The sequence below is a fragment of the Triticum urartu genome, chromosome 4 (assembly GCF_003073215.2).
Source record: "Triticum urartu cultivar G1812 chromosome 4, Tu2.1, whole genome shotgun sequence".
Taxonomy (NCBI): domain Eukaryota; kingdom Viridiplantae; phylum Streptophyta; class Magnoliopsida; order Poales; family Poaceae; genus Triticum; species Triticum urartu.
This window is the reverse complement of record NC_053025.1, coordinates 487,172,204-487,192,739: the sequence shown is the minus strand read 5'-3', so window position 1 is coordinate 487,192,739 and position 20,536 is coordinate 487,172,204. Positions and strand designations below refer to the sequence as shown.

At 44.3% G+C, this 20,536-nt stretch overlaps 3 protein-coding genes across 3 annotated transcripts; 2 read left to right on the top strand and 1 right to left on the bottom strand.

Annotated features, from left to right (window-relative positions):
- The first annotated feature begins 264 nt into the window (after positions 1-264).
- On the top strand, positions 265-5,339 carry LOC125554816. Its single transcript, XM_048718221.1, has 4 exons — positions 265-565; positions 3,844-4,154; positions 4,277-4,341; positions 4,458-5,339. Exons 1-4 carry the CDS (start codon positions 265-267, stop codon positions 5,080-5,082), a joined length of 1,302 nt encoding a protein of 433 aa, XP_048574178.1. The 3' UTR covers positions 5,083-5,339.
- A 3,804-nt stretch (positions 5,340-9,143) lies between these two features.
- On the top strand, positions 9,144-13,822 carry LOC125552205 (ASC1-like protein 3). The gene is made up of 6 exons (XM_048715691.1): positions 9,144-9,603; positions 10,283-10,491; positions 11,557-11,712; positions 12,488-12,673; positions 12,761-12,939; positions 13,431-13,822. Exons 1-6 carry the CDS (start codon positions 9,499-9,501, stop codon positions 13,445-13,447), a joined length of 852 nt encoding a protein of 283 aa, XP_048571648.1. The 5' UTR covers positions 9,144-9,498; the 3' UTR covers positions 13,448-13,822.
- Positions 13,823-17,112: 3,290 nt separating this feature from the next.
- LOC125552204 (uncharacterized TPR repeat-containing protein At1g05150-like) lies at positions 17,113-20,233 on the bottom strand. The gene has a single exon (XM_048715690.1). The coding sequence runs from the start codon at positions 20,153-20,155 to the stop codon at positions 17,372-17,374; it is 2,784 nt and encodes a 927-aa protein (XP_048571647.1). The 5' UTR covers positions 20,156-20,233; the 3' UTR covers positions 17,113-17,371.
- Positions 20,234-20,536: the final 303 nt, after the last annotated feature.

Here is a 20,536-nt window from a genome sequence, read left to right as displayed (position 1 = left end):
GGTTTCGACGGCCCAACCCTCTCGATTCCTCGTCGATCCATCAGTTTCCACGCGCTTCAGAACCCTCGAGGCCCCCCTCGAGGATTTGCTCGCCCGACTCGCATCGCCGCCCGATCCGAGACGTCGCCGCCGACTCCTCCCAAGACGTCACCGCCGACTCCTCCCCAAGACGCCGCGCCGCCTCAACGCTGGCGATCTCCTCCGGCATACTGGACTTCTCCCCGGTGGTTAGTAACCGCAGCCCCTCCCCTCCCCATCCTCTCCATGGCTGCCACCTCCCGCACGCCCTCCGCCTGCCTCGTCCTCATCGGCAAGCACGCCAAGAACGACGTCTCCTACCCGGCTAGCTTGCCAAGAACGCCGTCCTCTTTAGCTCCTCTTTCTACCCTAACCCTAGAGGTCGAGATTTCCTTCAATCTGCCGGGGTGCGAGTTCGCAGGGCTCGGAGCGATTGCCGTTGTGCTGCTGTTGCCTGCTGCGACGAGTGCTGGGAGACTGGCCGTGGACGCCGTTGCTGCTGGCCTTGTCGTGCGGCGGGGTGCTTGTGGACCTGCCTCATCTCCAGGTTGTGGATCTCCTCCATCATTGGCTTCCACAGCCTCACCCTCGCGTTGATGAACAGTTCGACACCTGCACCGCCATTTATTAACCCAACATTGTCAACCAAGCTCCAGAAACAAAATGACATGTAGCGCGGCAACAGTGACCAACTTTGCTGCTTACCCCTGATTCCTTGTTAGGCCCGTCTGCTTGGCCAGCATTTGCTTGTTCGCCATCAGTAGGATACCTGCAAAGTTCCAACCCGAATATCAGACCAATGTAGTAGTACTCTTGATTGCAACACGTTCAAAAGGGAGATGTGTATCTGTTTTTCCTGTTTCCAATCTTTACTTTCAACTCTTACAATTGTTAGTAAACGATTCTTACTCTCAGATGTACCATGATAACAACTACACTAGTACAAAATGGGATGCAGATAGACATTTACAGTATTTGTTCTTATGAAGAAAGAAAGAGTTGCTATAGAAAAGTACATGATCGCAGTCACCACTTAGTAGTGTGAAGTCATCCGCAATTAGAACTCACTGGCTAGTGCACTGCTTTTACAAGATTGCAATTTCTTCTCATATTTGATTTTAATCTACTTGGAGACTTTGGAGGTGTCTATACCATTGAAGCCCATGTAATATTGGTGTGTTGTAGCAACAAACTGCTCAGCCCATGTAATCAAAGCCTAGGAATGGAATGAGCGGTGCGGCCCATAAAAGAACTAGCATTCAGTTTAGGCTACAAATGTTTGCAGCAAACATTCAGTTCCATATAGGACGTGTCTCTTTTGTTCCTAGCATTGTTGTATCTTAATATTTCTTTCATTTACTACATCCTTGTAATCTAGGGAACCATATCTGCAAGCTAGAGTTTGGGCTATATATTTTTGCAGAGTTTCTAAATCTATGTAGAATAATTAGGATTCAACAAGCGTAAACCTGTTACTTCCCTTGCCAGTGAATTGACCTGATGAAATGAATGTAGTTTATACCTGATTGCTGTTGTTTATTCAAGGGAAAAGTCTCTTTGATTTTGGTCTTGATTCTAGTTGTCCATCTTCTGCATTTATTCGAACAAACCATCCTACGATGTTTCTATTCAAATGTGTGTGTCGTCAGATTAGAAATAATGATGAAATTCTGGTACTTATAATACTTATGATGAAATGTGTTTGACTCTTATTTTCACAGCCTGCCGCTTGGATCCTTGTCGGGATGGACGAGTTACCTCCTTCTTAGGAACCTGTTGCCACGCCAAACTTCGGTAAGCTACATAAGCTTCTTGGCCTCTTGAGCTTGTTTATTTGCCGAAGTAGTATATCATACTTGATAGCTCTTGGTCATTGCACATCTTGGCACACTGATGATATAATATTCTAGATCATTATGTATGTATTATGAATATAGTTCTTATTTGTTGCTTGTTTACTCTAGTTTTAGTGCCAAGATGAACTCCGAGATTATTGATCGAATTAGGAAGAGGAGAAGTGAGGATGATGAAGATATGATGTCCTTTATTCTGCCTGTATTGCATCGAATGCGTAATAGAGGACCAGTCGAGAGAAAACAACGACATAGCTCTATCCTATATGGCAAGAATCATGTTGACGATATCCTTAGAGGGCATGTTAAGAATTGCCTTGTAGCTTATAGGATGGAGCCACGTATCTTTTAGGCTTTGGCATCTTATCTTAGAAGAGAAAAACTGATATCCGATACAAGAATTAAGGTGGAGGAGAAGTTAGCCTTTTTCCTGTACATGGTGTCTCACAACGCGTCTTATGAAGATCTCCAGCTACAATTTCAGCATAGTGGACAAACATTTTATGAGTACATCAGAGTTCTTCAACATCGTCCCTGTCTTAGCTAGTCGATTTCTGAAGCCTCTGAACATTGATGAGCCACATCCAAAAATCTCCACCGACACAAGATTTTATCCTTACTTTCAGGTTTCCATTTTTAACGCTTCCACAATTCCTTTTATTATCTAACTTAATAGTTCTTTATTGACCTGCAATCTTTGCTTCCAGAACTGTTTAGGAGCCATTGATGGGTCACATGTTCCTATAACCGCAACACCTGGGATTGCTGCTCCATTTCGGAATAGGAAGGGTACCTTGAGTCATAATATTATGGTTGCATGCGACTTCGATTTAAAAATCACTTTCATATCATGTGGCTAGGAGGGTTCAGCTACGGATGCGAGGGTTCTTCATTCTGCAAACACTCAGTCATTTCTTGCACCTTATCGGGGTGTCCGGTATCATTTGAAAGAATTTGGTCATGGACATCCTCGGCCACAAAACCACAAGGAATTGTTCAATCATCGGCATGCTGTTCTACGAAACCATGTGGAAAGGTCCCTAGGAATTCTTAAAAAGTGCTTCCCAATTCTTCATGTCGGCACACTGCATTCAATCGAGAACCAAGTGAAACTTCCCGCAGCTGCCGCAGTTCTTCACAATATCATCAAAATGGAGAATGGTGACGAGACTTGGCTTGACAACCAGCCCGATAACATAGCGCCAAATGCTTTTGTTGATCTCCCAAATGGCGACGAGAATAACTATGGGAACAAGGACTTAGGGAACACTCTAAGGGATGAAATCGCAATGCAAATGTGGGAAGCATACCATCCTGAATAGCCAACATGATGGTGTGTGTTTTATGATATATATACGTATACTAATTAATTAACTTCTCTTGTCTTCATCATCTAATAATGTAGTGTGTGTTGAAATGCAGATGTGTATCCAAAGGGGTCCCCTAACTACAATCTCATGAAAGCAAGTGGGAAAAAGCTTCACACGGTGCCAAGAAGCCATCACCCAAAATTAAAAATACACCTCCAAGAGGTATTTGGTCTACTTAATCTCCATTTCTCAGATCTTGCCAATTAAGTTCTGTGCTTGCTGTTATGTTTGGTGAATGATATCTTTCAATACTACATGTAGTGGTGCATTATAGCAGAAACAAGTCTATAACAGGAGTATATAGACTACTAGAGTATTATTTAGCTGTCAGTTTTCCCAAAAGAAGTACTGCTCACTTATTATGTTTCGTCAATGGTATGACATAATCACTAGTAGAGTATAAGTTAGAGAATAAAGTAGCAGATGTAGGTCACACAACTCACTCTACTATAGATAATGAATAACTCACTCTTATCATGTTGTTGGAAGTTTTCACTAGTCCTCCTAAAGTTTATCACTATTTGTTTTCAAATTGAATGATAGTAACTCCTCTTATCATGTTGAGCATTAAGTTTGAACAATGTAAATTTGTGTTGGTGTAGTTAAAAAGCCAAGAACTCAATGGAACCCAGCTTTGGAAAAGGGTTTGGTTGAGATACTTCAGGAGCACAACACTCCGTACCATAGGGGACATAATGGTTGGTCAACTGAAGCGTGGGATAGGATGGCTGGTTTATCTCATGAAAGATATGGCCACACTAATTTTACAACGATACAGATTCAGGAAAAGCAGAAAGACTTGAAAGCTCAATACCGACTTATTAAGGATGCTCGCAAACAGAGCGGTGTCAGCTGGAACTATCATACACACATGATAGATGCTGACGCGCATCTTTGGCAAAACTTGATGACTGTAAGTTCTAGTGTAGTGCATTTTGTCTTTGCAAAACTTGATGACTTGTATTCCATTATTTTGTAATCAATCTTGTTTTCGAGCAATCTAAGTTTGATAAATCATTTCTTTTATATATACAGACGTGGCCAGAAATAGCTAAGTTCCAGAATAAGCCCTTTCCCCTCTATGATAAGCTTGGTGATCTGTATGATGGTGAGTTACTGAGTAGAATGGATTTTCATTTCCTCTCTTTTTGTTGACCTTTATAACGAATTTTCATTGTTGTGTGTCCTTTAATGATAACTTGGGTGTTTGTGCAAGGCATGTAGCAGAAGGTAACTTCAATTTCACATCAACTGAGGTTACACAAGTGAGTGATGGTGATCCCGAAGTTGAAAGAGAGAAGATTGCCTTCTCTTTTGACCTGAATCAATACGATGATGATTTACACATGTATGATGATCCAAGAGATGCCGCCCCAAGTGATGGTCCAAGAGATGCTGCCCCAAGTGATGGTCCTAGAGATGCTGCCCCAAGTGATGGTCCAAGAGGTGCTGCCCCAAGTGATGGTTCAAGAGATGCTACACAAAGAGGTGGTGTTGCTGCTTCAAATAACAAGCATGTGAAGGAATCAAAGAAGGGTAAGAAGCGTGATGATCCTATGGTGGAAGTGATGGCACAATATGTGGAGATCAAACCGAAGCAAGCGGAGGAGGAGTCTGCTCTATTGGCCGGGGCAAAAAATGCCCAAGAATTCTCCATCAGCAAGTGCATTGCTGTTTTGCACAAGATGGAAAGTCTCCACCGTGATGAAAGAGCCACTGCCTACAAAGTGTTCAAAAGTGTTGAGAACCGTGACATCTTTCTTAATTCTGCCACGGAAGATGAAGAGAGTGTTGCGGTGCTTCTTCGGAGCGAAATGGCAGAGTTGACTCAACGTATCTAAGGTAACAATCTTCTGCATCCCCTTCTTCTTTGTGCTACCTGTCAAGAACTCAAGATTTAGAGCATGCTGCTGTTATGGGGGGATCAAGATTCAGAGCTGTGTGACAATTCATAGCTACTTTTAATTGTTGTTGGCTGGCTCGTCGTCGAGTACTTATTAGATTGTGCTAGTAGTTACATGATGGAGTCAAGTCAAGTGGCGCTGCATTTTGAACCATTTGTTTTTACCATGGAAATCGTTAGGTTTGTTAGTTCATCTTGGTTCGATTTGTTATGCAACCTTTGCTCTGAATTGTGAATGCGGTCATATGCAAATCACTGCAGCCAATGACACTGAACTTGTTTGGTAATAAAGAAACAGCGATGATGTTTCTAGCAAGTTTCCTTGTTTATCTATAATAGTACTAGAAATCGTCTGTTCATCCATCCAGCCACTAGAAATCGTCTGATTATAAATACAGAGATCTTGTGGTATCTCACCAGCCACCAGGTGACCTGACTGGTCCATCCATCTTCGGCCCATCAAGTTGCATCTTGCGTGCCACATCAGATTCTTCTTGCTTTTGTGTTTATTACAATTTGATTTAATCTAAAAGTAGTTCTGTACCTCTTGATGTAGCTCTAACAAGGCCATGAAATAATTCATACTATTTCTTCATTATAATTTTCCATTTGCAAAACAGTCTACAGCCTCTGAAGTTGAACAAATCTTGCCTTTGTTCTCTTTTTAATTTTGTATTTTGTGCTCTTAATATTCCTTGAAATATACTTGATCATTGTTGTTTATGCAAGGGAAAAGTCTCTTTGTTTGCTGAGACGAATTTTGGTATCCTCCAGGTCCTACCGAACCAGATTGAGAAGTGGAACAAGCAGAGGGAGGAGACGTTTGCAAGGTCCCTCGAAATCGTCTATTTGAGAGTCTCCTCGGCTGCTTTTGTGTCTGCGCTACTGCTGACTTATAGTTGGAATTTATGCTCCTGTCATGTACTCTCTTCCAACAACCGTTGCGGAACATCAAGTGATGCTTTTCTCTATGTTGCATAAATAGATCATCATGCTTATGTATTCTCAGCATGTACGCATGTCTTGCCTGGGTCTTGTGAATGCAGAGAACCTATGAGACATTTTTGGTTCTAAGTCATGCTGATGTGAGAGAATATGCTGTTGTTATGTGTATGTGATGATATATTGATTCCAAGTCAATAGAATTATGTTGTTCATGTGAAGAAGTGTTGCAAGATTAGATTTTTAACTGTTTTACACTATTTTAATTCAATATGGCAATCCCTTCCTATCAAACGTTGTTTTTTACATAGTGGGATTTGAAGGATGTGTGGCTAGAGGGTGATTTGAGGTTTCAAGGGGATTGTGTCGAAGAGGGGGATTCACCAAATCCCCTGAAATCCTCTCCTCCCAAAACCTCCGCAATCGCTTGCTGTCAAATAAGGCCTAAAGGGTAAATGGTATGAGACGCACACCCCACGAGTTAACTGGGCTGGCCCATAAATGTTCAACTATCGTTCCTGGTTTGTGTATACTTCTCGGTCGGTCTCAGACTCTTTTCTTTTCTTTTTACACTCTTTTTTTCAATTTAACTTATCTCAATTTCTTTGTCCAAATTTGTGAACACGTTTGAAAATTCATGAACATATTTCATATTGAAAAACATTGAACATTTCTGAAATTATTGAACATTTTTAAAATTAGCGAAGTTTTTTTATATTTGCAAACATTTTTTGAAAGTTCTTGAACTTTTTTCATATTCGCAAACTTTTTTGAATTTCGTTATCATTTTTTTGAATTCATCAACTTCTTTAATCCATGAACTCTTTTTCAACAATTACGATCCTTTTTCCAATCCAAGATTTGGTTTTCAAAATCATGAACTTTTTTTAGATACGTGAATTTTAAAATCTGTGAACTTTTTCAAATGTACGTTTCTTTAATTCGTGAATATTTTTGAAGTTCACAATTTTTTTCATATTCATGAACTTATCCTTTAAAATCCGTGAACTTTTTTTGTATTCATGAACTTTTTTCAAAATTTGTGAATTTTGTTTTTATTTTCTACTTTTTTAGATTCGTGGACCTTTTTCAAATTTGTGGACTTTATGTAAATTCATGGGCATTATTTTCCAAATTTGCAAACTTTTCCTTTCAAATTAGTGAACTTTAGTATATCCGTGAACTATTTAATTAGTGTTTTTTCGTTGTTCATGAACTTTTCTCTAATCCTAGACATTTTTATTTGCATTTTTAGTTCATCATTTTTGGTATTTTGCAAAAAAAATCAAAATCTTATTTATTTATTTTGTTTATTTTCAAAACGTCAATGGTCAAGGGTCACTAGCAGAATGACCAACCGAGCCAACAAAGAATCGAGCTAGCGAGTGAACCTGCCAGTCGACGGAGGGCTCGAGTGAGTGTTCATGTTAATGGGTCGGCCCAACTCACCAAGCGCCTGAGCGCAAACGGGACAAATGACGCTTAAGGCGCTATATAAGAGATCTAGGCATGCGCTCCCAGAAATGCACGCTCAAGGACGAGGCAAAAGACGCCAGACCATGGGAAGGGGGGAGGGTAACGCGAATGCGGCCCACTGACCATGGACCAACAGATCCGACACGGTGGTGAGGAATGGACTAACAGGATTGGACGACGCGAAGGCCATCTGGCAGGCGGATAGGGACGACGTGAATCGATCGGATGATGCATGGGTGCGCGAGGCCGTGGATGGCCTCGGGTCGCGGGTACTCCACCATCCTTTAAAGCCCTTTAAAGGGGTAATGAGCATCGATGAGTGCTTGACACATTACGAGAAAAAAATACAAATGAAATTGCTAAATCTCAGTCGACCAAGACTTAACCAAGTATCTGTCGATGCTATATATGTCGGGTCTTACATGGTGATCGGTGCAAAAAAATCTTCAGATTTTCCCTTTTCTTTATTACTACATCTGTTTTTAAATATAAGTTTTTTAAGGATTTCAATACAAACTACATACAGATGTATGTAGACATAATTTAGAGTGTAGATTCATTCATTTTGCTCCGTATGTAGTCCTTTATTGAAATCTCTAAAATGACTTACATTTAGAAACAGCGGAAGTATAGATTATGTCACTTGACTAATACCTAATTAAGTCTTATTCAATTGAGACCTAGCCACACCAAATACAAATAGATTTAGGTGGATATTTATTTCCCTCTAAACTGTAGTGCAAGAAATCCTCGAAAACGATCATAAAAATGAACTCATAAGAATTCAAATCCTCTCCCTGCAAAAAATAATAATTCAAATCCTCAAAGCATGCCATAAAACGGGCAAGGAAGACATGGATTCGTGCACGCAAACTACTAGCTCACAACAAAAAGAGCGTGAGCCGGAAAAACGTGGCGAAGGCTAGACAAACAAACTAGTCACACCGTTGCTGAGGACATGAATCGTTTTCACATGTTAAGAAATGAACTAACTTCTAGAGACAAATCAGTGGCAGGTAGACTACAACTACTAAAAACTTGTCAAAACTCCAAATGGACGTTCATGAAAAAAAGGGAAATCTAGTGTAAAAAAAGAGACAAAAACAACGTTTGACACTATTCATATTTGAAATTATCTTTTTTGTTTCTCAATATACATTCGAGTTTGGACCTGAAATTTTTAGAGGTTGAAGTCTCATTCCTTGTGAACATTTTTTCAGAATTTTGAAACTTTTAAATCAATATTTTAAAATTAAGCATGAAGAGAACCACAAGGATGGGAGCACGTGATATTTCCCCGCATGTATGCATTTGGACATAAGTTCGTTTTTTTCTTTTAGGGGGACATAGGTTCGCGTACAAGCCAAGGAGGGGTGGCAAAAGCGGAACGAACCATCAGCCCAAACATTCTTTGGAGAGGTGTCAGGAGGCACGAGGCCTCCCATCAATTCAAGACTGATCCTAAAAAAAATCAATTCAAGACTGGAGTCTTAATTAGTCCAGGAGGAGCCCTAGTTAAATCACAAATACTCGTACGACCGGACACTTAAATAAACAAAAGACAACGAAATTCTAGGGTGAGCAGAGGCAGAAGCAGAGACAGAGACGTCAGAGTCCAGAGATCCCACACCCCGCCCGCCGTCGTCCCTCACGCGCATCGTCCTGCTGCCCTCCTGCCTTGCTCGTGCCCGCCTCCTCCCACCTGCGCCGCGGCTGCGCGAGCAGCAGCAGTAGAAATACAGAGGGAAGGAGCAGTGCGTGCCCGTCCGTCCGTCCGCCTGGGCCTCTCGCTCCCCCCTCAACCGCCTGCTCCCTAACCCAGTCCACCCCCTTCACATTATCCGCGTGCGCGGACTGCCCGGCCGGGGGCGCCGCCGTGCGGTGCTGCTGCTACCTGCTGCCGCTGTTGCTGGTGGTGGCGCCGTCGAGGCCGGCGATGGCGATCCGCGGCCCGGACGCCGCGTCCGTCCTCCCCATGACGCTGCTCTTCTCCCTCGGCTTCTTCTGCGCCCGCTTCGTCCTCGACCGCCTACTGTACAAGGTACGGAACCAGCTCCTCCGCCGCCGCCCCTTCCCGCCAGATTCGCGCTGGGTTCCGCGAGATCTCTCGCCCCACGTCTGCACTTCGTGCTGCCGCTCAATGCTCGCTGGTGTTGCTGCCGAATTCGTAACCGATCAATGTGATCCGGCTAATCTGACTAACCGTCCGTGCGCATGTGATGCAACGCCCCGCCGACTGTGCCCCGAGTGGAAACTGCTCATTAACTGCCTTACTGATGGATGCTGTCTAGGACTCCTGTGTCTGTACTACTACTGCAGTTATTAAGCTGAGCTTGCTTGTCTGTTCTCATGCCTTCTGGTGTTCCATGTACTCTGTACTGTAGTGAGCATTATCATGTCGTGTACCGACAATTCCTACATGATACACCACTGCACTTGATTATTATCTTCGATTTCGAAGCCACTGTAAAATCCATATACAGTCTGAAATTATTTACATGATGCTTCAGATTACTGAATAATATAATTGTTCTATTTGTTCTATAAATCTGTCTCAGTAGGCCCCTAGGTTACCTCTGCTTTAATTATGTACAGTATATGTTCATTCGCTTCTGTCCAAATTTTCTGAAATTTTACCATGAACTATATTTTACATCACTGAATATTCGTCAGTTTAACCTTCACATCTGATGTTTGGCTGTTCGTATATGTCATTTCAGCCGTTGGCAGTTTACCTTTTCACTAGCAAGGCTTCTAAGTTGATGAATGATGAGGCCAGGCAAGCAAAGATTGTCAAGTTCTCAGAGTCTACTTGGAAGCTGACATACTATGCTTCTGTTCAGGCATGGGTCCTATTGATAATAAAGCAGGAACCATGGTCGTTGGATACATTGCAATACTTCGATGGCTGGCCAAATCAACCCATCCCGTGAGTGCCAAGTATACTTCTATAATTTTCTTAAATATAGGGTATACTGGTGTTGCATGAGCTTTCTGCCCTGATACATGGTCTCTTCAATTTCTTTAAAGTTGAAGAGAGAGAGCTTATTGTTATTGCAATACATTAACCTCTAAATGTACTCAAAAGTATGAATTTCAGAATATTTCAGATCATTTAAGATCATGAAATATTTAATTATCTCGTAATTTGATATATGTAAAAAAATCATAAACTCGCTTACCTTGCTATTAAGCTAACATGATAAGGTTGCCTATGTTCAAAACATTTTTATGTATCCTCTCCTTCATGAGTATTAACACACTGTTTCGTACACCCTTCAGGGTGTTGCTACTGTACCATTATCTTGTACTGGCACTTAGAGGAAATATTTATGCACATTTCTTACTTTATATACATTGACATTATTTATTTATTGTTGATAGCTTTATTTATAGTCAAGAAAGTTAGGTAGATTCGCACACCATTTGTTGCATATGGTCTCTTACTGTCTTATAGAGAGTCCCTAAACTCTATCTGCAATAACTTTAAATAACTGACATTTGGAGGCATGCATAGAAGTTGCAAAGATCTATTATCCAGCGACCACATACTTTACTGTACCCATTTTCACTTTAAACTTTTACATGTGATCTTGTAATAGCTTTATTACCTTGATAAAGGAATCCTGCTTCATTTAACCTTTACCAACTATAACCATGGTAAATTATTGTTCTCCCATCCTTCTACTTAGTCTTAGCTTTTCTAGGAAATGTGAGGGGTAAGGTTTACCTCGCATGACCTTCCATTTAGAAGGGAAGATGCATACTCATGATGCCGTTCTTTGTTTGATGTTTGATGACATGATGCTCGGAACACCTTGCCGTGCTCATTATCACACAAAACAAATGGCTCAGGTTTTATAGATTTTAGATATGTTAATAGGAACTTTGAAACACTCCCGGGCATATTTGTTTGGAACCATTTAACCTATTCTTTGAGTGAAGTGATATTTTGTTCTTTTCTCTAATATATATGTTGACCTCTGTATCTCAGGTCGTCATTGAGACTTTTCTACATGTGCCAGTGTGGATTTTATATCTACAGCATTTTTGCTCTCATTGCCTGGGAAACCCGCAGAAAAGATTTTGCTGTGATGATGTCTCATCATGTAGTAACATCTGTTCTTATTGGATATTCATTTCTGACTGGGTAAATATTTCTTGAGCCTCTTTAATTCTGTATTTTCTGGATTGCAAATTGTATGGGAACGGACTTCTGTTATATTCTGATGTGTCCTATTTATGGTCAGTTGGTCATTATGCATCAAAAAACCATCAATTACCAATCACTTACGCTGGAATCCAATGACTTTGCAGTGTGCACTGAAGCTTGGCAATTCTCTAGATCTTTCTAGTTACCTACTGGTTTGATTTGATAAACAAATATTATCATGTACTCCCTCCGTCCGGAAATACTTGCCATCAAAATGGATAAAAGGGGATGTATCTAGACGTATTTTAGTTCTAGATACATCTTTTTTTATCCATTTTGATGACAAGTATTTTCGGACGGAGGGAGTATGAAAATCTATAAATTGGAAAGCAGAATTTATAATGGCAATAATAGATCGATTTAACTCTTTCTGTTGATTGATCTGAATGTTCTAGTAAGCAGTGCTTAATTTGGTCTTTTGTCCCTGCAGCATGGCCATGTCATGTAACAGTACATAGATATTTCTGAAAATCATTGTGCTTCATTAGAACAAAGGGTACTGCACTCCCTTGTAATTTCGCTTTTTTTCATGCAGCATAGCTATGTAATCTCACAATACATATATATTTCTGAAATCATTGTACTATAGAGGCATTCATTTCTTTTTACTTCTTTCTGTTGATTATGACCATTCATAGGATATAGTAGACTTTTATAGCTAAGATCAAAATTCCAACACAGCTCTAAGGCAACTAAAGTTACATTTCTGCAGATTTTTTCGAATTGGGACAATTATTCTTGCGTTGCATGACGCGAGTGACGTGTTCCTTGAAACTGCCAAATTGTGCAAGTACACTGAAAAAGAACTAGGGGCTAGCTTATTTTTTGGGCTTTTTGCTCTCTCTTGGCTCCTGCTACGTCTGATTTACTTCCCATTTTGGATAATCAAAACCTCAAGGTTTGTTTGCTACTTTGATACATAATTTCTTGTATTCCTTTTACTTCCAAAGGTTGAAACTCACTGTTCTTGTTCTTGCAATGCCAGCTACCAGTCTATCATATCCTTGAGGAAGCTGGATAGGTTCCCAACGACCTTGTACTACGTTTTCAACACAATGCTTCTCACATTACTTGTGTTTCATGTATATTGGGGGAAACTCATATTTTTAATGATAATGAAACAATTGAATAATAAAGGAAAAGTCGGAGAGGATGTTCGATCTGGTAAGGTTTTATTTCTTTGCTGCAATCACTTGTTGTTTGATTTGCATTCATCCTTTTTCAGCCTGTCTGGTTTTTTTTACGAACTCACAGATGGTATTAGGATATCTACATACTTTTTTTGTGTGAAATTTGGATTCCCCCCTTCTCTTCCAGATAATACAGGCTTAACTTTGTCGGCAAATTCCTACATGAAACAGGAAAACTGTGCATTTCGAAATGAAAGGAGAGGGGAATCAGTAGGGGAGACCCATATGACATACATAATGAAATAATGAACCACACATTTCAATTTTGACTAGTTGCATGCATAGTGCAGTCATAATATCACACATTGATCAGATTGGCTAATGGTAACCGGCTCCGATGCATTGCTTGGGAGACCCCCTTCCATCATTATCAGTTATGAAGATTTGAATCGCACCAGAAACTGTATCAACCCAGGTTTTTGTTAGCTGTAATCATTTAAGTTGATGAATTTCTTCACAATGCAGATTCGGATGATGATTGATGGGGGTGGTTCTTTGACAATTGTGATGGGCCATTTCTTTGCTGGTACCTTGCCCTGTACTTACAACAGTAGATTGTGTTGGTTGGCAAGCTTGTGCTAAGAAAGTTTCATCTCTGTATATTACCTTATGATATCAAAGATTGCTAGACCAAGAAACAGAGCAGGTCTATATATACCGGGTATAGCTAGCAACCTTACTTGAAGGTCCCTTCATAAGTTTTGGTTCATCTTTCCTTGTTCGTAGAAAAGGCTTCAGAGGTCGTTTTCTGTGGCTTTTCCACAGAGCTTAGAAACTCCTCTCTACCATGTCTTGTATACTGTGACTATGAGTAGGTTTAGTTCTAATTCATGGGAATAAGTTGATTTTTTTTATCAGGAGCTTAGAAAATCTCACATGTATCTTCTCATCTGATGTGCCAAGTGTCTCATGCTGCTAGTTATAACTTTTTGACGGCATTGGTTTCTTTATCTATGTGTGACTACGATCGCATCTGCATTGGTTTATAATGTACATGGCCGTGTTGTTAAGATAGTTCTGAGATTTACATTAGAAATACTAGGGAGTTAGGGATCCGGATAGACATGTCAAGCTTTGTTCTGGTGACTGCAATTTCAGATGCTGACAGGGCAGGATGTCTAGATGAGCAAAAGTCTACGGGTGGGTTTGCTATATTTCTTCACTCTAACTTGATTTCGTCAAGTGCTTGTAAGACGGATCCCCTTGTAAGAAGGCTATAATTATCTAGGTCTAAACTGTGTTGAAGGAGCTTGGAGTACAGCAACCAAGAGCAGTTTGTCTCTTGTGTGACAATTAGGGCATTTTGGAGACCGGACTCCATAGAGGCCTTAATTTTGGAAGTTTTAAAATTCAAACTTTGCAGTTTCAAAACATTCTGGAAAAAAATACACATGCATACAAGGATGTAATGTGTATGTGCGTAAAATTTTGGGATGAGATACCTTGAATTGCGGGTTGCAAATAAAAATTCATGGACTTTAAGGATGAATGTTACATATTCTAAGAAGCCACATACTTTTTTTGTAGCTCTCATTTTAAGGTATTTTGGCCTGGAAATTTACACACATGTATATTATGTCTCTAGGTAAAATTTTTGAAACTAAAAAGTTTGAATTTTGAAGTTTCCGAATTAAGGCCTCCATGGAGCTTGGTCTCCATTTGGCATTTTTGGACAACTTGGTGCTACATATATGTTACCAAACCTGATATTTCATGGTCGGTTGTGTCTTAAATATCATGTTATTTTTGCCAAAGTTTAATAGTAGAGGCATCTTTATTTTCTTCTCTTGCTCTTTTCTAGAGCAACTTCAGCAGAGTCACCATAGTCGGGTCGCCGCTCTATACGGATTTGGAGGCTATTGGACTTGTAAGCAAACATGAAATTGCCAAAACGGCTGCCTCTGTAAATAACTTTTTTTGACATCTTCAATTTTGTAGGGGCAATTTAAGCTCAATTTAATTTAACCAAACGCATGTATCAGCACAATAACTTAATAACAACTATATTTAGTGGGCAAATTGTGTAGCATTACATATAATTAGCCATTGGAATGTCATTCGACGACATCTTCATAATATGCAATCTCACTATTCGACATTGCCATCGACCTCCCCCGAGAGATTGTCAAGGTAGGCATAGGGGTCAGACTCACGAGCGGCAGTCGCGAGTTGTTGTTGCTCCTTATCGGTGGTTGCAGGGTAGAATTGTGCTCTTGTTGCGAGCTTTGAGGGCACAGAGCCACAACACGATGGCGACCGGGGACTCGGAGGCGACAGGGCAGCGGTGTTGATGGGAACGACCTCGTTGACGTGTATGATGGCATCCAAGGCACCAGATCAATGCCTTCCGCTGCCATGGGAGACAATATATTTGTCACGGGAGGATGAATCGCCACGTGTGTCGTCGTCGGAGGAGGAATCATCGGTTGCCGCAGCTAGTGCGCCCTAGGGGAGTTTGCACTGTCGGTGTGCCACAACTGGGACAAGCGGTTTAGCCAATGGGTTGCGCCCCTCCGGTGCGTCCGCATTATGGCGGAGAGGGGAGGAGATGGCTAGGGAAGGAGACGGCGAGGAAGGGGAGGTGGCAGCTAGGGTTTTGATGATGGGGACGTGTTGGCACCGGTATTTTATAGCTGGGCCGCATGGCGACCATCCAAACGGGTGCCTCGGGAATTCAAGGTGAACGGGTACATCATCAATGGGCGGGTGGTTAGCTATCTCATCAACCCACTTGCCAGTGATTATCTTTTCGCGGTGGTGTGTTTGTTTGCCGGGCGCTCTATAAAATCCCGGCGTTGGCCAAAGAAGGAAGAAGCTGAAAGTTTCCTCCCAAGCTGGTGGTTGGATATGGAGCGAGCTTCAAACGGGGCCTCCACAATCTTCTTATTTGAGCGAACTCCATAAATTATAGCGATCATGGTGTGCCATTTTATGTCAAAATCACCGTATTGGCAATTATTATAGTCGTCGGGGCATACAACAACTCCCCTAGAGTTGCTCTTAGTTCGTTCCAAGATGATCTCTCATCAGCACGATGAGACGAAAATTGGGTGAAAGAGACATGTGGCGCTCAGAGAACAGTTTGCCACGACAAATTGGCAATAGGATTTACGTACTATTTAGGGCCATTTGGCCAATTCAAGTGGACAAAGGATCGATTTGTAAATTTTAAAAGGTAAAACATGCATTCCTTCCCGCCAGCCGAGCGCGTCATGCTGCCGCACCGTGTTGCTTTGCCAATGGTCACAGGGAAAAAATAAGCCACAAAAAGAAAATGCCGACAAAGAAAAAGAGCGGAAAAAGTCCCTGGAGTGGGTCGCACATGCTGGATTTCATGGACCTGCACAGCATCGGCATGGGACGGCGAAAACTAAACAAAGCATAAAGAGCAAGAATCTTTAGTTGAGCAACAGCCACTACAGACTGAAGAAGGGAGCAACTGAACACCAGCGATAAATCCACGTTCTGGAAAAAAGATAGTCGCATAGTACCACGAAACAAGAGCATTGAGTTATTCAGCACTAAGCAATAACTGAAAATAGCTGGAGGGAACATTGAAAGAAGTAAAGAAACACGACGGAGATAGATACAGGGGCCCTAGATCTATCTAGGGGTGAGAGTATGCCGAACATTTGAACGGAAGCAATCTCCAGAGCAGGAGAACAGCCTTCAAGGCCACAACATTGGCAAATGTGGTTTGCATATTTTGGTACCGTGGAATAACCTGCATGAGCAAGATAATCCAACCATTTGATTAAAACATGTCAACCACAGTTAGAGCGCCAGAAAACTGCAACAGCCATCCGAGGATTCAGAAATTTGGGCCACTGAGTGGACTCGCCTGTCATGCGAATGATTTGGACAAATGATGGGAGCAACCACTGTGACCAAGATTAGAGAAGAAGCTTCTATTTAAGATCGGCCAAGAAAAGCAGTTGAAAAGAAACAACATAGATATTGGTGTTTCGTTATGCCCCTGGAACCATACCTTAAACCTAAAATGCACAAAAATACTACATACCTGAAACCTAAAATGCACAAAAATATTCCCTCCTTCCCATAATGTAAGACGTTTTTTGACACTAGTGTTGAGGGAGTAGTGCGCAGCGCAACCAAAACTGTTGGTCTGAACAACACATCCGGCTCAGAAACACTTCAAAGCCTTGGTAGCATTGATTTGGGATGTGGTTACAGGGAGTGTATTTGGAGTTCACATGCTCTTGCTCCCATACACTTGGAACCAACAATAGCTAACAGCTTAGGGTCGGAACACATTTGGCGAACTCCAAAAAGAACAGGACCTTAGTTTACAAGAGGGCGGGCAGGAGAGCTAACTAGGCATCTTCACAACTACAAAGGGCATACACAGATTCGTCCTCAACAACTCGACGCCGATGCTCCAACAATCAAGCATCAGCTTCCAGCTTCTTAGAATTCAAATTAAAGCACATGCACTTGTCTATAAGAGCCTCCGACTCGTTGCTGTATTCTTTGAACCTGTACTCCTCCAACTTGAAGGCTGATGGAACCTTCCCTTCACTGTAGCACCGGTTACACAAGCTAAACGAGTGTTTTGTTTCCATGAACCGTGAACCGATGATAGGATATCTGCATATGGAGCAGGTGTGGCTGCCGTGGCGAACATGATCACTGTCTTCAAGCTTCACCAGTGTGGTTAGAATTCCAAACCCCCAATCAGGATCATTGAACATCTCGAGGAACTCTGTGTACGATACCATGGTAGGGTCGGACTCCCCATGCATTTCAAGCATGTCGCTAGCCCCATTGGTTGGTATGTAAACGGCACGGAGAAGTTTAATGTAACTTAGCGCGTCACTCCTCCTGATCTGGCCCCTGCCACCTTCGCTTGCAGGACGCCAAAGGAGTGCATCGAAGACGACACGCTTGCGCCTATCCACAGGACCAGAACAGATTGGAGCAATGATAGCAAAGAACATCCCAAGATCAACGCGGCCAGAGCCAGACGCATCAAGGACCGAGAGAATTCTTTCATTCATTGCCTTGACAGCACCCTGGAAGGTATCTGGCTTGAGGAAAGATAGGAGCCTGCGAAGAATAACCTCAAGAGCTGCTTTCCTGATCGACTTCTCTGGGATGCCAGTGCCTGAGTAGGATACGGGGACATCAGTCTCATTCATCTCTTTCCTCAGAAGCTCAGCATCACAGTGGCCAAGCTTTGTCGTCCTCTCGAATGCCCTTATATCAAGGGCATTGGCCAAATCCTGCCGCAATGTGGTCTTGCTTCCAACCCTCTTGAACTTGGATGCTTCTACAATAACAAAGGCTTCCTCTCCTTGAGCATCATGTTTTCCTTTTGAAGGCTTTAGCTTCTTTTTCTGCAGTGTCTTCAGATGTGAGATGGCATCATACACCTCCACCCTTTGTGTCATCTTAAATGCCTCCTTGAGTGCCTTCTTGGCCTCCTCGGACTCTCCCTGCCCAAGCAAAGCGACTGCCTTGTTTAGCTGAGCACGCCAATGGTTTGGTCGGATGCTCAGCACACGAGTATACATCTCCGCAGCTCGCACAAATCGGCATGCGTCCATGTTCAATCCACCAAGATTGTATAAGGCATCAACATGCCCAGGTTTAAGATCAATTGCTTTCTGGAACTCCTGAACTGCACGGTCATCATCCCCTACTGCATGCAAGGCTGACCCAAGATCACAGTGCGCATCAGCATAGTCTGGCTTCAGGAAGATGGCCTCCTCCAGTGCCTTCTCCGCTGCACGGTATTCCCCAACACCAAAGAGTGCACTCCCAAGGAGCTTCAGCGCGCGGGCATGGGATGGGCACAGTATGGCAGCCTCTCGATAGTGCTCGCAGGCACCAAGCACCATCCCCTCAGCCTCCATTGCAATACCAAGGTTGACATGGATCTGTGGGAGAATGTCCGCGGACTGGGAGTTACCTGCCTCTGCCGCCTCGAGGGCAAGGAGGAACTCCTCCTTGGCCTCGGCGTGGCGGCCCAGGGCGTAGAGGCAGTTACCAGCGCGGAAGTGCGGGCGGACGTCGGTGGGCTGAAGCTCGCAGGCACGGCGGAAGCTGGCAAGGGCGTCTCGGAAGAGGCGGTGCTCGGAGAGCGCCCGGCCGATGACCATGTGGTTGTCGAAGGCCTCCTCGCGAGAGCGGGAGGCGTCCGCGCGCGTGCGGAGAACAGCGAGCTCCTTGACGAAGGTGAGGTAGTCCCGGCTGGTCTCGTCCCACGGCGCGGACGCCAAACCCGAATCGGCGGAGGCGGAGATCTCCCTGGACCAGCCGGCCTCGGAGAAGGAGTCGAGATTGCTGCCGCCCCCGCTGGTGTCGACCGAGGAGGTCTTCCGCAGCTGCTTGGAGCGGAGGCGCTTGACGAGTATCTCCAGGTCGTCGAGGAGCGCCCAGGAGGAATCGAAGGCAATCCCGTGGCTGGGCGAGGTCGCCCAGGCCGGCGCGGCGACGGCGGCGCGGGAGCTGGACGAGGGGCCCGTGCCGCCGATGCCGAGCGGCTTGAGGTGGTCGTCGAGCAGCGAGGCGGCGACGGCGGCGCCGGAGGTCGGGGAGGAGGAGGCGGCGGCGTCCCCGGGCCCGATCTCGGGGGAGGAAGCGTCGGAGTCGACGGCGGGAAGGGAGAGCGCGAGGAAGTCGCGGTCGACGTCCCCGGCGCCGTCGTCGTAGGTGCGGAGCAGGCCGGTGAGAGACAGGCCCTGCCCCCCCGGGAGGATGAACTCGGCGTAGGTGCGGAAGACCTCGTCGAGGATGGCGGAGATCTGGTCGTCGCTGAACTTGACCCGTGGGTTGACGGCGACGACGAGCTTGGCCATCTCGGCCCGGTCGAGCCCGCCGTCCCCGTTGGCGTCGAAGCGCTCGAAGATCCTGCGCACCTTCTCGGCCCGCGCGCCCCTCCCCGCCGACGCCGCCGACGCGGACAGCGCCATCGCGGGAAGCCGCGCGCTGGGTGGGGGGGCGGAGCGGCGATCGACGGCGGATTCGGCACGCGCGGGGGCGGGGGATTTGAGGGGAGGGTGGAGCGGCGGTTGTGGTGCGGCGTGGGCGTGGGCGTGGTGTGGTGGAGGTGGAAGGGAGGGAGACGATGGTTGGAGGGGGGGAGGTGGCAGCCTGGCTTGTGGCTGGGCTAGCTGGATGGAGGGCTGAATTCGCGAGGGGAGGGCGCGTGCTGGTTCCCTCGCCATCACATGGACATGGTGGGATAGGGCGCTCCGCCAGCCCCGCTCCGTCCGGCCGGCCGGCACTGGTCAAGATTGCAAGGCTTTGGAGCCGCATGTATGTGTGGGCGCGCACGTTGAGGCGTTGGAGACCCCGTCACGCTCGGTCGCGCGCGCGCTCTCGCTGTCCCGCACCGTTATGTTTTGCGGTTGCAGTGGCCTGCTGCTGCTGGTGGCGGTCCTCGGCCGGTCGTGCTGCTGGTACCGCGGTCAGCAGGAGTGAACTGGTTGGTAGGTCCGCCCCCCGGCAGCCTTCTTGTCGTCGGGGACCGTCAATTTGGGTTTTGGTCCGTCAAAACAAGATCGCCAATGTTTTTTTTGGCGGGATAAACGAAGATTTCATTAACT